The sequence below is a fragment of the Syngnathus leptorhynchus genome, chromosome 8 (genome assembly GCF_054491065.1).
Source record: "Syngnathus leptorhynchus isolate UIUO chromosome 8, UIUO_Slep, whole genome shotgun sequence".
Taxonomy (NCBI): Eukaryota; Metazoa; Chordata; class Actinopteri; order Syngnathiformes; family Syngnathidae; genus Syngnathus; species Syngnathus leptorhynchus.
In genome coordinates, this window is record NC_141202.1 from 10,226,023 (window position 1) to 10,242,519 (window position 16,497).

General features: G+C 42.5%; 1 protein-coding gene across 2 annotated transcripts in view; it reads right to left on the minus strand.

The window, feature by feature from the left end:
• The window catches only part of myom3 (myomesin 3), a 28,454-nt gene extending 13,289 nt beyond the window's left edge, over positions 1 to 15,165 (minus strand). Inside the window, exons 1-12 of one of the 2 annotated variants that reach the window (XM_085917500.1) lie at positions 15,065 to 15,165; positions 13,264 to 13,389; positions 10,554 to 10,661; positions 7,002 to 7,155; positions 6,776 to 6,933; positions 6,085 to 6,177; positions 5,924 to 6,012; positions 5,551 to 5,595; positions 3,577 to 3,708; positions 3,342 to 3,503; positions 1,456 to 1,597; positions 393 to 592 (exon numbers count right to left, since the gene is read on the minus strand). In XM_085917500.1, coding sequence (XP_085773626.1) covers positions 393 to 592; positions 1,456 to 1,597; positions 3,342 to 3,503; positions 3,577 to 3,708; positions 5,551 to 5,595; positions 5,924 to 6,012; positions 6,085 to 6,177; positions 6,776 to 6,933; positions 7,002 to 7,155; positions 10,554 to 10,661; positions 13,264 to 13,370 — 1,390 coding nt within the window. In that variant the 5' untranslated portion in view covers positions 13,371 to 13,389; positions 15,065 to 15,165. Of the gene's footprint in view, positions 1 to 392; positions 593 to 1,455; positions 1,598 to 3,341; positions 3,504 to 3,576; positions 3,709 to 5,550; positions 5,596 to 5,923; positions 6,013 to 6,084; positions 6,178 to 6,775; positions 6,934 to 7,001; positions 7,156 to 10,553; positions 10,662 to 13,263; positions 13,390 to 15,064 lie in introns of those variants that run through there. The other variant, XM_085917499.1, reaches the window with a different exon arrangement.
• Positions 15,166 to 16,497: the final 1,332 nt, after the last annotated feature.

The window sequence follows — 16,497 nt, forward strand, 5'->3', positions numbered from 1 at the left end:
CTGACAAAGTAGTAAAACAGTAAAATTAAATAGAGCTCAATAGATGTATAGACAGTGTGACCTTGACTTGATGAAATTATATTTGGGATGACAAGTACAGTACAAAAAAGTAAAAAAATTACAATGACTCCCTCCTTTTGTAAATTTTTTGATAAAAAAAAACCCCAACCCATAACGCTGTTTTCTTATGAAAGTGTGGCCACGGGTCCAGACCTTATAAAACCACAATGCAACATAATAAAAATTAATAAACTGCTTTTATGACCAATAATCACTTTTCATAGTCACAAGAACTGTGGCTATCATGTGTTGGGAGTACCGCAGGGTTACGTCCCGGAACCGCCCTCTTTCTCACCTCCCTCCCTGTCTCCCTTTTAACGGCAGCACCTCACCCATGGTCCTGGCATGTCGGAGGGGGTCCTCAGTGACAACAGGCTCAGTCGCCTTGGAGGGCCGCCCCATGCCGGCTCCATTGACAGCCCGAACTCTAAACTGGTACGTGGCTCCTTCTTTCAGCCCAAACACCGGGAAGTGGCATGCTTTCTGAGGATTCTCATTGCAGCGCAGCCACTGGCCCTGACTGAGGTCACACCTGTAAAAAACAGAAGGACAGATTGATGGCTCCCCGCAATCATAAACGAGCACATTACTTTCCAAGTTCCCCTTTTATAACATAATGGCGAGACAGCGCGACAAATCTAAAGCGGTAAACACCCCGCTAAGGCCCGTAATAACCACGGCGCACAAACAAAGGGCCTCCCAAACACATTAGAAACTTATTTTCAAAGATAAATGTGCGGCCCGGCAACTTCAATAGCAATCTATTGCCGCATTCTGGAGAACAAAGAGAGATGAGCCGAGTTTGCGCTAACGATACGGCCGTTGCTAGGGAACTGGATAGCTAGAGATGTGGTCCATCTCGAAAACAGCCATGTTTAAGAATTCCATCCAGCGCTCCAATTAAAAGCCATAAAACACAAACATACACAGCGGCATCATCATGCACAGATGAATGAGGGCATTAGCACAATATGAAAAAAACACAAAAAAAAAAACACAAAGACAAATTACAAAGTAAAAAAGTGGATTGTTGATACTTGAGAGGAGCACCTGTTCCTCCAGCAGCAGTCTTTGATTCCGGTATTTGCAGGGCTGATAATTATCATGCCTAACATTCATCTCATGAAAACTATCTCACCTGCTCCCTCGCGTTCCCCGCCTGCAGTTTTATCAGCCACTAATCAATTTTCCCGAGAAGATGAGCCTCACACTTTACAATCGTGCTTTTGTTAATGTGTAACTCAGGGCCTCTCTGGGAAATTCATTCCAAATATATCTTTTTTTAATATCCTCAGTACGGTAATTAAATCTTGATTTGGCTTATGTGAATTTTAAGAAGCCAAAAAGTAGCAATTGGGTTGTGTCAAAATTGAAATCTCAAGCTGCCTGTCTTACCTCTCGATGTAGTAGCCGTCTACGGGCGATGATCCGTCATCACTGGGCGGCTGCCAAGTGAGGAAGACGTAGTCTTTGTTGATGTCGGACACTTGGACCAAAAGTGGAGATGCAGGTGCTCCAACCACAGTCGCCAACGCATCTGAGGAACCATAAGAATCCAAGAAGAGGATTTCGGTTGTTTTTGTCATTTGGTATTTCTCTTTTTTTGTGGAAATGTGTGGACCCTTTTTTTTGGACTTTCCCAGCATTTTGGCTTTTTCGAAGGAGCGATATCTGCGTGTGATACACTACTATATTTAAAACAAGGCATTTGGAGAGATAGTTTTTGTGTTTGTATAATTGCCAGTGTTATTTTCTGTTGTTTTGAGGTTTTTGGTGTGTTTTGGAGATGTATTGTATTGTTACTTTAAGACTTGGCAGATGGCACTTAAGGCATATGGGTGAGAAAAGAGGACACGAATGGCCGCCCACGTTATGTTCCAAACTATATTAAAACAGCTGCTAGATTGAATGAGACACCTAAATAAAAAACAATAATTAATGTTTCTCATTTATGCAAAGCGGATTGTAATGGAATCTGACATGCTCCAAACCTTGTCTTGAGGCTACCAGGGGGATAATATTTTTCTTCTCCCCTAATAGAAAACATCCAACACATCTTTTCATTTATTTTCCTGCGGCTCCCATGTTTGTTTTTGCTCTCACCAACACCAACCTTGTATTTGTAATGCAAATGTAACTGCTGAACGGAGGCGCTTCATTCAGACGGACTAATTAATACCTCCAGCTCTCGCAAAAGGACAGGCTTTGTGACGAGGGAGATGGCGAGACCGCAACCCAGACGCACTTTTGAGGCATCATCCGGGAGCGGTTCCTCGTCCTTTTGTCGCCAGTCGCTTTGCTCTGCTGCGCGTCATGCTGTCAAATGTTTAAGACGATATGACAAGAGTTCTAATGTGAATGCTTGTGTGATTATTTGCAAAATCACTCGGCTGTGGAAAAATACACATAGTTTCACGTGACTGATGATGCAATTTTCCCAGCTGAATGAATGTGCCGGCAGGAAATGAAAGCAAACCAAAGTCTGGAAGAAAGATAAACTATTTGGGAGTGCAAAACACAATTGACGAGAGATGAGAACTGGCGCGCGATCATATTTTGTATGCAAACACGTTTTTCAGAATGCAATGCGCTAGCTTGTTTTGAGAACTATCTAATGTGATGTGGCAGCGATTTGGTCTCACGGGAGCTGGCAGAGGATTTCATACAATTTGGCCTGCCTGCTCCTTTAAATCAGCTGCGACTCAATTCAAAGAATATTTATGAATAATATTGAAGTAATTACAGAAAATAAAAGCTGCTAAATTGTAAATATCCGTCTAATCCCCAAACAAAATGGCAGAGAAAAAAAAAAAAGTTAAATTGTGTTCATTATGTCTCCATTATTGGTAGCCATTGTGTTCCTTTGTTCAGAATGCTAATAATAATAATAACAACAATAATAATAAGACCAAGGAGGGGCACTGGTTAGCACGTCTGCCTCACAGTTCAGAAATTGTGAATTTGATTCCATCTCCGGCCCTTCCTGTGTGGAGTTTGCATGTTCTCCCCGTGCCTGCGTGGGTTTTCTCCGGGCTGATTGAGCACTCTAAATTGCCCGTAGGTGCGAGTGCGAGTGTGGATGGTTGTTCATCTCTGTTTGCCCTGCGATTGGCTGGCAACCAGCTCAGGGGTCCCCCGCCTACTGCCCAATGACTGCTGGGATAGGGTCCAGCACGCCCGTGACCTCCGTGGAGACAAGCGGTACAAATAATGGATGGATGGATGGATGGATGTATGTATGTTAGACCAAAGAACCACACTAGTCCCAAACCCATGCATACCTTCAACGTAGACATAGGCACTAGATTCCAGGATTCCATCCAAGGTCTTCAGGCGGACCGTGTAAACTCCTTCATGCTCCTTGTACACAGTGTTTATTGTAATTGAAGCTGCGTTGTTTGTGGTCTTCAAGTCCACAGCACCAGATTGGAGCAGTGGCGTACCTGAAACAATGACATAATTGGACCCTTAAGTCAGCGTCTACTGCAAAGGGTCCAGCTCAGTCTAGAACCTTACCATCTCTTAACCAGGTGACTTCCTGCTGGAAGGGCAGCAGAGGTGAGGTGAAGGAACAGTTCAGGGTGAGACTCTCGCCTTCTTTCACCCAGGTTGGCGGAAAGGTAGTAGCAAAGCCGGCTTGCTGCGAGGCTGGAAAGAGCAGTTCACAAATTTATAAAAAGATCCAAAATAATTTGAGGCAGAGAAGGTCCTTAACAAAGCACTAGTAATAGTGTTAATAGTTTGTCTGTCTATTTATTAGTTTGTTTGTTTTTTGTTTGTTTGTTTTTTGTTTGTTTGTTTGTTTAACTATAGTCTCTATAGCATGAATTAATCAGGAATTGACTGAATTGTAGCTTGAAATCAAATTTGTGTCTCTGAAGTGAAACCCTTCTTCAGGGTCGCAGAAAAATCAAACTCCAAGGAACACGAGTGAGGCATTCCCTCAAGCAAAGCACGATGCAAAAGCCAAAGATGTGACAGCTCGCGGATAGTGAACCCTTCCTGACACGCTATTACTTCAGCTAGCACTTGTCAAAGCCATTGAGGCGGTACCATCTCACAAAAAACAGAAGCTGCGGGTGCTGTGAGGTCTTGTCAAAGCTCACTGGCAGAAAGGAATCAGAAAAAAATCTGGCATAATTTATTTGTGTTCTCGACTATCACAAGGATACACACTGTTTTAATTCACCCCGGTTGGATCGTCGCTCGCCATCATTCAAAGACTCGACCTTTGCGTCACCACTGGGATAAATGTGCCGCCGTTGCACTTTTGCTGATTGATTGATTTGCCTTTGCGAGCTGTGATCGCTTCCATACGACGTCCCGACGTTCAAGTAACATTGTCCCATAATATGCTGAAAAAGCGCTATTCAAAGCGCCATGACGGTGGCGGGACGTATTTCTTTCGCGCTGATGTTGACACTCAGTAAGAAATAGAGACGACATCACATTAGTCATGAGTGGATGACAATGCCTGTGATTAGGGAATACCTCGGCAGTTTGGGCACACCTAAGCAATTGTGTTTGGGTAGAACAAGAAAGAGACCCGGCGCATGGAGAGCAGTGCAAACAATGATAAATCATTCTGGACGACGCCGTGCCCTGGACTTACTTTACTTTGTTTTATCAGGGCCTTTAAAAGGCCAGCTTTGCTTGCTTTGGCGTATCAAGCGTTTGTCTTCCATATCTATCAATCAGGTTTTGTGCAAAAGGTACTCGCAATTGTGTATTAGAGAAAACATTATCCAGGGAAAAAAATCCAGAGAACAAAAAAAGCTTCCAATGCATTTTTGCGTCATTCGAGATTAAAATTAGAGATGGGTGAATACCGATACTCGGTACCGATACCAGCCTCATTTTAAGATATCAGAGCTTGCGCTGTTGTTTTAGGATCAGACATTAGAGGAACAGAATGTTCCCATTAATGTCATGCTACATTGTGATATACAGATATGTCAGTACTTGCTTGGTACTGGTATCAGTGACCACAGTTCAGCTCAGCCTAAATTTTTTTTAGTGGTATGTCAAACTTGTTGACTGATTTGAAGACGGGATTCCGCCAATGCTATTATATTAACGCATATCAAAAAGAAACTAGTGCCACGCAAACACAATTTCTCGCGGCAATTAAACTGCCTCTCCTTTCAGATGGAGCCAAAGCAATAAAAATGCCCATGGCCTTTTTTTTTTTATAGCTTAATAATTCACTCTGTTTCACCCATTACTGTTGCACTTGTCTGCATCGTTCATTTCTGAAAGAAGCTACCCCCCCCCAAAAAAACCTCTCTATTTTATGTTCCATATTTACTGATAAATTAATATGCATGGGTGGTGCGCGTTCTTAAGTTGAACCAATGCAAACTGAACTTTGACCTTAGAAACAAATGACTGCACTGTGTACCAAACAGTGACTATTGACATACTGTTACAGAATCTTGTGGAACATTCATAGGGTAAAATACATGTAAACAATCATTAGAGGGAGCTTACCACGAGTCCGGGAATCATCTGAACCAGCCACGGCTCCTTTATACGCTGCGTGGCGAAGCAGCACCCATCCAAAATGGAGATAGAGAAACAAAAAAGTTTGTATTAAGAGAATTAGAGGACACAATAGTCGTGTTCAAAGTCATTGCCGTGGCACACGACTCTTCTCCATCTACCTTTTGAATTCATTATGCATGAGTACTGCAAGATCTTTTATGTGACGGACACTACTTGGCTATGCAATATGTGAAAATGGCATCTAGAGTATATAAGATGTGTCAAATCAGAAGTGGAGATTGTGGGGCCAATCGTTGATACCCTGTATGTAAAATATTGACCTATATATTGATATTGCCCTGTGTCATGAATTACTCACAGTTCACCACCAGTGTGGCAAAGGTCATAGCTTCACCCAGAGGACTTTTGGCCACCACTTTGTACACACCGGCGTCATCAGGAGAGCATCTAATGGGACAAAGTAAACGGTATAAGGCACATTTCTGGACTGTTACCATAAGTAGATTTCTAGTTCCGTACCGTCTGATTTCCAGGTAATTAAGACCAAATTCTTGCTGAAGCCCGTAATTCCACGGCATGTCAGGCTTTTTCAGCACCTTACCGTCTTTGTACCTTCAAGACACAATCGATTGCATAAATTGAACTTATAAGTGACACAGATTGCGACGGCACGGAGGGAAGCGAACAAAATATTATTATACCCTTGCGATCGTTGATCAATTCCATCCAGTAGCCTATGAAATAATTTTTAACAAAGAAAGTGGGACTTTTTAAGAATTTTTTTTTTCAATATATTTGGTGTTAATCAGTTCGAGTGGGAATTTGACCCGAGGGGTTTTTGATGTCTTTGCATAAATGCAATTTTAATGCCGTCCTCCGTTCCGTCATTATGCCGTATATTTATTAATAAGCCCTCTACCTTCCATCCATCCATCTTCTCTAGCGCTTGTCCTCATTAGAGTCTCGTGTGAGCTGGAGCCTTTTCCAACTGACTAGGCAAGAGGTGAGTTACACCTTGCCAGCCACTTGCAGGGAACATTTTGACAAATTACTTGTGTGAACCTTTTCAAAGACCCTAACCTGCGTAGTTTTAAAATAAAAAACCAGGCCGCAATGGAGATTCGTACCAGGAACCTTGGAACTGCGTTGCAAATTTGCTAACCGGCAGTTTGACACACTGGTAAGGAGATCAACATCTGAATTTTCTTACCATGTGACCTGAGGAGCTGGGCAGCCCTGGACGACGCAGGCAAACTGCACCGTCATGCCCTCCCAGACTGTGTGAGCCCTAAGGGGCACAGCAAAGTCTGGCACCTTCTGACTTAGACGCTCCAGATACTCCAAGTACTCAGACGCCTTCCTTTGTGCCTAAAGTGTTGCGAAACACAAATTCATTGATGTATTTTTAAGTCCAAATGATGTCTCACAATATTTACCTTGTTGCGAAGGGCCATCTTGTCTTCATGTGTGCGTAGCAAACGCTGGTTCCGCATCAACCTCACATCAAATTTCTCAGCCTCGTTTCCAAACATCGTCCACTCGTCTCGATGGTAGCTTTTGTCTGCCACTCGAGTTTCCCTTAAGATTTCCCTGAATTACATAAAATTCAATTAAACGATGATGAAGAATTACCGTATTTTCTGGACTATAAGGCGCACCTTCAATGAATGGCCCATTTTAAAACCCTAACTAGCTAACTGACTATCTAGCTAACTAATTAGCTTTTCCCCTGTCAAGCATTAAAGGCTTGTAGAATCTATGCTAGAGTTCATTGCCGGCGGTGCCATTTTTAAAATTCTTACAGCTATATAAATAAAAACGTTCTCAGACAAACTTAAAGGCCTTGATATTTAATCATGAAGCAGGAATAAGTGATTCTAGTGGCCCGTGATGACACTTCCCAAATACATTTTATGTTTTCTTTTAATGTGCCTCCCCATCTCCGTTGTCGTCTACAGCTAGCTAGCTAAGCGCGCACACTAAAACTTGCATAAGTAGAACGTTTTAATATGACACTCGTCGCCAGGGGCGCGCCTTTCGTGATCTATCGCGTGATTAAATATTCACAAACGCAGCTCTGATCTATGACGACCGCTCTGGCACGAAGGGCTGAACAAGTAGTTGGGATAATTGGCAGCGAAATGTACAAACAGCATAAATCCACATGTATTCTCATGCGTGCAATACCACTCTCCAGAAAGCTGCGGCTCCTTTAATACTGTTTGTGACCTTTCCTGTCACAAACTCTTTTAAAAAATCAGGGGATCAGACAGCTGGTCCTAAAGCAAAAGGGCCGAGAACCCATCCAGCCAGCCAGAGTGAGATTGTTTATGGCTTAATTTCTACACTGGAGGACATTTTTAATATTTATTAGCAATGTAGAGGACAGCTCCTGTCAAGACAAAACATTCACGCATCCATCTGTCAATCCAACGTTACGCTTCAGAGGATGTGCTGCTGAAGAAGCCATTTGGAGACACGCACAAATTAATCTCGCTGTTGACACATTTCTTTCCCTTCACTTCTTCCCACTCCTCTGTGAGATTTAAATGAGTTAAACTTTCATTCGCTGAGATTTTATCTTCTAGTTTTTGTTCAAATGTTCCATCCCACAATTTTAATCATTTAATTCTACTGCTCTTTCTCGGTGACTCCTCTGTCTGTATTTACTTTGAACTGATTTCTTTGTAAGTATGGAAACATAAAATTAAATGTGGAGCTCCCCAAGGTTCAATTTTAGGCCTAATATCTTTTAATCTTTATATCCTTCAGCCTGGGTATGTCATCAGGAGACATGGTGTCAGCTTCCAGAATGAAACAAAGTGGGAAAATGGAGGATTACTTCCAAACAAACTCCTCACTCTTGTCAGGAAACTGTCTACACTTGTAACAGATATTTAATGTTTATCTATCATTTCATGAATCATTTATATTTATTTCACATTCATTTCAGTTTGTGAGTTGCTTGGTATCAAATATATTTTTTGTTTATTTTTTTGATCGTCTTTTATGTGTTTACAAGCATTTTAGAAGGTTGGTTTCAATGGATTCATTGAAATAGTACTTTTTCTAGTCTCTGTACACATTGTTTCAGATGAGCTTGAACAATTTTTTTGACTCACACCTGCTACGTTTCCTTTCTTTTCCTGAGAGGTGTCAGTCCTCAAGGGGTCTTAACAGATGGAGAAATCCAAAGGTGAAAGCCAAGCGCATTAACAGTTAGGAGACTCGGTTGGTATTGGTTGATGACTGTCGAAAAAAGTTGCCCCGCAGACGATTCCTGCAGCTGAGGTTCATTACTGTCACGTTTTGTCTTTCAGGGCGCGTCACATGTCATCCTCTATACTCTTCGCTCGCCCTCTGCAAGTCCAAAATAACTGCTTTCCTTCTTCACTTGCAGTGTGACAGCTAATCTGCTCATAGAATTGAGCCACATTCATTGTTCAGTCAGGAATTCCTGTCCCGTCAGGTACCGTGCACTTTGACACGTCCCATTGGGCTAATTATTGGATTCCTAAGTAACTACACATTTTCTTGAAAGGCCAAAAAGGGGAAGCTGTGTTCCCAAGATGGACAAGTCAAATGTCAAGAATGTGAAAAGTAGTAACTTAAGGCCAAGGCTGAATCCCAGATTCCTGGGGCTAATTAAATGTCCCAGTTGGAACATAAAATCCGAGTTTTCCCTTCATGGTACAGTTTTACGTCAGGGGAAACTGTGCTCCTAGTAAAAAACAAAAATGTTACTCTAGAGCTCAAAATAAAACAAACAAATGTAATTTGCATTTTACTTTTCAGAGTTTGGCCTCCTCTCTGAAATATGGACTAGAACTACAGTGGCGCTGATGGATTAAAAAAGGGTCAGTACAAAGCGGCAGTGTTTCTTGTCTGGGATTATTTTTAGATCCATACATGACAGTCGAGGAGGATTTCTTGCCCTCCTTCCATGATAACGAGATGCGAGACATGTAAAAGGTGACAAGACATGTTACCACGTCCCCAGGACGATAAATAAATCAACCTATTTTCCAGTTTTCAAATTATAAAGACTCTCAGTGGGGAAAGAAGTTGAAACGCGAGGCAGGGAGCATAAAAAAGTCAAGACCGATAAGACAGCTGTACCAAATGACGCAATGAATTAACCAGAGAGTGAATGACCCAAAAATGGTTGAAACTTCACAAGTGGAATGAAAAAAAATCTAGCTCAGGTTTAAACGACAAATTTCCTTCTAAAATGAAATTGAATAGGAGCAAGGGGAGCATTGTGAAATTGTGGCTGGCATGTCCGCCGCACAGTTCGAAGGTTCCGCCATCTTTCCTGTGTGGCGTTTTTATTCAAATGCGACTATTCAGTCTTTTCGGAAACGTATTTATGGAAGGTTGAATCGCAGCAGTCATTAGCATAAATGAAAATGGCTATGCTCAATGACTCCTTCGAGGGTCCTTTTGGTGAAAAAGGGCACGTGTTCTCTATCCGGCCTTCCGCAGATAAATGGGGGAGGAGGAGGCCCGATTTCCGACCTTTGTCAAAAAGTGAGAATCCAGCTCTTGGTTTACAGAGCCAAACGTTGGAATCCACTCCAACTAAATTCCGTGCGGATAGCTCGCGGTGATTACCCAGGAAAAAAGTCATCAAGTTCTCAACGGTTTCCATTTGGCGTCGACAAAAGCCTTCATAAAATTAGATTCGGAATACAATAGTGCCCCGTGGCTTTGATTGATTTTCCGATTGAAACGGCCGCCAAGGCGATTGCCAAATGTTTGTGCCTGCCACCAAAGTTACATTTCCAATCGGGGGTGCCGGCAGTTTTTATTTATCTTATTTGTCTGCGCTGCTTGTCTTATAAGATCCCAAATATGTTGCCTGCTGTTATTTATTTGATTTCACTCCCATTGCGCCGTCAAATTTGTTTTAGCAGCAGTTCGTAATTGTCAAAGAATGTGAAAAAATGCCCAGCATCTGCGACACACTCGACTCGATTGTATCTCACCATGTTCGGTGACGTGAGACATTTTCCATGTTGAGGATCTCCTTCACGGACATCAAGTCAGCGGGGATGATGGGAACAAGATTAGAGTATGGGACGACTTCCTCCTCGCTGTCAATGAGAGAGAATGAAAGTGATTGGCATTGATCTAAACTTGACACTTAAGCTTCTTTCTACATCAATTAGATGACATTAGCTTGGACTGAGTCAACATCTGTAATTTTTTTAAATTAATTTTATCTATTTATTTATTTTACTTCAACTCCACCCTGAGAGACTGCAAAACAATTGAAAAACAGTACTCGGCATTTCATTCGCTTCATATTCATTCACTAATGCTGGAAGGCTTTAGCTGATTCCCTATTAAAGGTAAAACATCTCAAAGTTGAATTTCCTCACATATACCTTGGTGGAAAAAAATGACAGCTCCTATCTCCGCAGACAGTAAGGAGCTTAAACGGATGTGGAAACTCTTGTGACAAAGGTGCAAAAGTCAACAAAGACAAACAAAACAGCAAAGTCTCGGTAAGAGCGTCTTGACAGGCGGCCGCTCTTTGAAATGTCAATAGCGCTAATACCCCATGTCAGCGTGACGCTAGCGGATAAGCCGGCGAGTGAGCTTCTTTGCTACTTGTAGGTGTTTATTTGTTGTTGTTTGTTTTTTACCAAGACGGCGCTTGCCAATCTGAGTTTTCTTTATATATAAACGGCACATTAAGCCATCCTTCTCGAGAGGTTCGTGTTAATGAGGGTAGCGGAGGCCTCGCCGCGTCGCATGGCATGTTTGTTTTGGCCTTTCTCTTTCACGAGAGGCCTCCTCTCCTCTTGTGGCACAAAATCGAATCTGCCGCATGACCTGTTTTCGCTTAAGTGAGATAAAGCTGATGAGCACATTGTGCTCATACACACACACGCACACAAACACACACGGTCTATCGGGAGCTTATATAATAAGGTAGAACAGGGGCCTCTGATGTGATCATGAGACGGTTAAGACAATAAAGCTCATTGGGTATTTCTATCATAGTGACAAGTCCTTTACGTATGCTATGTAGCCGTTGTTTTGCTTGAGATTCTATCTACACGAAAATTAAGTACAGATACCTGGCAAGGCGACTTGAATACAATCATACAATATTTGTAATTGATGTCTACGCCGAAGTAGCGCAGTGTCCATTTAAAGCATGCAACAATGGAGTTAGCTGACCTTCAGCGGGCCTCTGAACAAGAGAGACCGTTGGCTAGCCCAACATCAAGGTCACTCGAGGCATCCTTGTAACGGGAGAAGGGGGTGGGGTTCTTAATCCACTGATGACTGATGGGCTCTCAGCATTTGAATTTGTAAGCAGAGGCGGGATACGGTCAGGCTGACTTAGCTAGCAGTCGTCAGACTACGGTACCTTTAAGGACCCTGGAGATATGTTGGAGATTTGTCCGTCTGTGCTTTAATGCAAATTTTTGTTTGTATTTCTGACAAGTAGTCGGCTGAAGACTCCAGTGAGGTGCAAACGTGTCATTGAAAAACATGCTGTTATTTGATCGTCAAACGTGCGGCGTCTTATCTATTTGCTCAGGTGCCACCAGCTAGCTTCCGTTGCGAGCTTGCAAGCCCCGAGGCGTCGTTTTCAACCGAGCCCCTCGTTTTACAAATGGCTATGCAAATCTGCGTGCCACTTCTCGTTTTTCTTTTTTGTTTGCAAGCTCTGGAAATTCTCCTTGTGTTTCATCGCACAGAACAACTTCTGCTTTTTTTTAGGTCTTATTTTCATTACTTTCTTCTTTGTATAGAGTCCCTCTGAGAGCGAGCTGAAAGGCCGAGGCCGTTGAATTATGTAGCGTGCAGTATCGCTCCGGCACGCAGATGCCGTCACATGCATATAAACGACTGACAAACACACGAGGCGCACGCCACCTTGCATTGTTTGCGTTTTGCCAACATTAATAACAGCTTCCTCAATTTCCCGCAGAAAGAGGAAATAAAAAGGGGAAAAAATCGCAGGCAGCGCGAGTAAACAGCGAGACGAGTCCGACAAGCGCTCAGTTCTTAAATCAAACCTGAAAGGCTTCCACTGAGGAGGAAATTTCACAGTGCTACCTCCCGCTACCGCGTCTGCTTTATAGTTTCTGACTGGAGGCACGTTGTCGTGCAGGTTCTTCGCCTGTCCGTCACATTCCCCGTTTGAGGCTCATCTCAGGCAAGCCTTCGGGCCCTGTCTTTGAATTTTGCATTAACCTTTTGTGGAGTGATGCGTGAAGATTTGCCTAGTCATGAAACTCTCGGGTTTCACGCAGAGATCCTGTATAATTGCCATATCCGAGCTGTTTAGAAAGAACACAGCATCTCCCAAAATCAGATATTGCTTGGGAACATCAGTGTACGAAAATGGGCGAAGTTGCCAGACCTAAACTTGATGCCCCTGTCCCTACATGGTGGAGTTAAGGTAGTCTTCGACTTATGACCACGATGAGTTCCACAAGGCTGTTTTATGGGTCAAATTATTTGTCAGTCAAAGAAATTTCCAGTAAAATCTGAAAATATCCCAAAGTATTTTATCTTGTCTGCCCCCCCCCCCCAGCTCTGCCAGTGCTTGGTTTGTATCAACGAATGTTAGAAAAATAATAATCATTCAGTTCCAAAGCTCTTGCAGATGTGTGTGTGTGGAAGCATTCAGGTCCCTGCGAAACTGGTGTGTACAAACACTTGGTGTCGCACCTCGAGGTGAAGGTCTTCTTGTTACTGCGCGATGACACCTTCATGCTGTGAGACATCCTGGATGACTCTTCCTCCAGCTCTCGATGCATCGCCGTCCTGGTTTCCATGGTAACTCCCAATAGGCACCTGTAGGTACGTGGGAGGAAAGTAGTTCAGAGCGCTTCTTTGTTCTGAAGCTAAGCAACAACATTCAAACATAAATTGTTTTTTCTAAAAGAGGGAAAAATTCTGTTAAATTCTGTAGGGAAAATTTCCATTTGAAATGTTCCGCTTTTTAAGTCGTTGCTGAGTCAATGTGAACTGACTGAGGTGTTTTCGGCCTAGTAAACATGTTATTTCCGACCTTATTAAATGAATCACCCTTTTTGTTTTGCCGCTAATGACTGCCCGGTCGAGCTCCGCCGCTCTCTTGGCCGCCATTAATCATCACAGCTGTTCCCGCTAAGCGAACGGTCTTACGCGACCAAACAAACAAATTCTGGTTGCTGTTGACTTATAGCTTCATTCGCCCACTTGAAACAAACGGCCATTGAAACAAATGTAATGCGTCTCTTTCAATTAAGTCGTTGGGAGCACGTAGGCTAACGTGCCTCCCTTGTTGGCCTCTTATTGTCTCTGCGGTGTTAAGACATTTTTTTTTTTTTTAATTAACCGACATCTTTATTCCTAACTAATTGTAAATAAACCTGTATCCAAACACAACTGCTCATTTTCTTTTCAGTAAACATCCCCAGTAGTAAATATCATATTTGAAAATTTTTCATTCAAATTCCATCCTAATTCTCACAGCATCCCACAGTAAAACTGACCTCCTCGGGCAGGTTGTTCCAAGGCCACTTAAGTGGATGACGCCTCGTGGCGTCTATTAGAGAGAAGGCCACTACTTGTAAAATAGAAAATTATACTGTCAACAGATGACCAATGAATACAAAGTATTTCCTGTTGTTATTGTTAGGGGGAAACACTTCATCCCAACTGAGAACAAACTCGCTGTCTTGACCCCCCCCCCCCCCCCCGCGGAGTGTTATTAAATCCTGTATCCATTGTGGCCTTTAAAATAAAAGACCAGGACAAAAAAAATAGTCTGTTTGAAGTAAAGGAAGGAGAAAAATCGAGCTGGCAACACACGCTGGGTCATCAGCGTGGTGCAGATGCAGCCTTTGAGGCGCTCTGTTGGTTTTATGTCAACGAGTGCTATAAAATGTACGTAACCTTTACAGCACAAGATGGGAAATCTGCACGTCACCTGCGCTAAATCACATCTGTTGACATTTGTCAGTGCCATCATAAAAAAAAAAGAGCATTTAAGAATTTTCAAATATTTGATTCTTTTTTTTCTACCACGTACCCTAACGAGCATCACGGGTAAGAAGAAGCCTGACATTTAAACTCGTTAACAGAAAACTTTAAAAACATTTTAAAGTAAAGAAATAAAAGTACATTTTTAAATACCTAACAGAATGGTTTGAAATTGTTTTTAGAGGACCTTAACCTGATTGTTGGCTGTTAATTGTCTTTTTTTATGAAAGAATAATGAAGTCTTTGTATTGAACCACGGACTCCATCTTACAATCGACCGAGAGCCCCAAAGGTTTGGAAAACACGGCTCCAAGCTAAGACTTGCATTATTAAGTCATCACAGATTTAAATGATAATGATCACCTACTTTATTGAAACTTTAAAGATATGAATAGAGCTGGACTCTGAAACAATTTTGTTATTAAGTGCTAAAAGCTACAATTGCGTGTGGATGAATCAAAAAAATCTAATTCCGTTTTGAAGATTTTTGGATGTCACTCACGCTTTTTCTCAAGCAAACAAGTCGAATCCGCCGGATCACAACGTTTCCCCAAAACACCCTCGCTCTGTGTAAGCTCTCTGTCGTTCTGTTCCTGTCTCATCCCTTTGTGGTCCGTCCGGATGAAGCGAGGCAAAGCTCCGACACTGTAAAGTCGTCAAATATAGATCCATGACCAGCTCCCCATGCCTGCAGTCGCGCGCGCGCACATACACAAACAGTAGTCAGGTCGAATTAAAAGCCTTTCGCTGGCTATGGGATATGATGAATGACCAGAGCAGCTGATGGGAACAGCCGGAATGTTTTCGGGAGAACAACGGCCTTCGCATGTTTGTCTTGATAACTTTGACTGAGAGAAAAATATGCTTCTTTAATGCAGTGAAGCCTCTCTAAAGTCTAGTTAGTCGAATTTGGAATTTGACCAAAAGACCTCTGATCCTCACGAGGCCTCAATTCATCAAGTGTCAAAGGATCAACTTGCTTTTTGTCCAAATGAACGACCTCATAAAAGAAACATTGTTTCCTTCAGCATTTCATCCTGAATACTCGTTAAAGCCGTGTGGTTTTTGTTGTTTCTCTCTGCAAATATTACTTTTCCACTCAAGGAAACATCATCATATGGGAGGTTGGAGTGTTATTTATAAGCTCTTAAGTGGGCTGTGGAATATATGCAGCACAATATGAGCTTGGATTTCCAAGCCTGCCCGTCTCATCGTGACACCAGCCATGACTATCAGACTAAGAATAACCGGTGGGACAAAGCAGCTGAGAGAGAGGCTGGCTACCTTTTATTAGTGAGACTTCCTAGTCTGACGGGGATCGGCTCAGGGCTTTAATTACTCGTAGGGGATTTCCATTAAACTTGAGTAGACTTGGTGGAAAGGTGTGCTAAAGTCCAACAAGCAACCAAAACTAGTTATTTTGAAACTTTGAGTAGAGTGGAAAAAGTTGAGCACCTCTGTTGACCTTTTTTTGTGTTCTTGCGGAAAATAGGCGCTGCCAGGGTACTTCTTGGTGGCAGAAAGTGACTACTTCTGTCTGGAACTGAAAACGATGACATATTTTAATAACAAAACTGTCATCAACACATTCACAATTGTGGAAGACATGTTAATCTTATGATTCAGAAATACTATCTTTGAAAAAAGACCTGTGGAATTTTGTGTAACGGTGATGCAAATAGAGGTGTTACTTGAAAAACCAATTTGGCTGCAGTTCCCCCAGATATTCACTGACATCACGTGTTCGCTTGCAGAGCGCCCGGGGTACGAAATATGTAATGAGTTTGTCTGGCTGCGACGCGGAGGGCATAATGTTGAAAATGACTCTATTAATCATTCACGTTGTTCCCTACACACGCTTATGTATTATAAATAAAAGGCGGCGTTTGGCCCATGCGCCCCGCAAACATTTATTCCCCCGTCTTCTCAAATGAA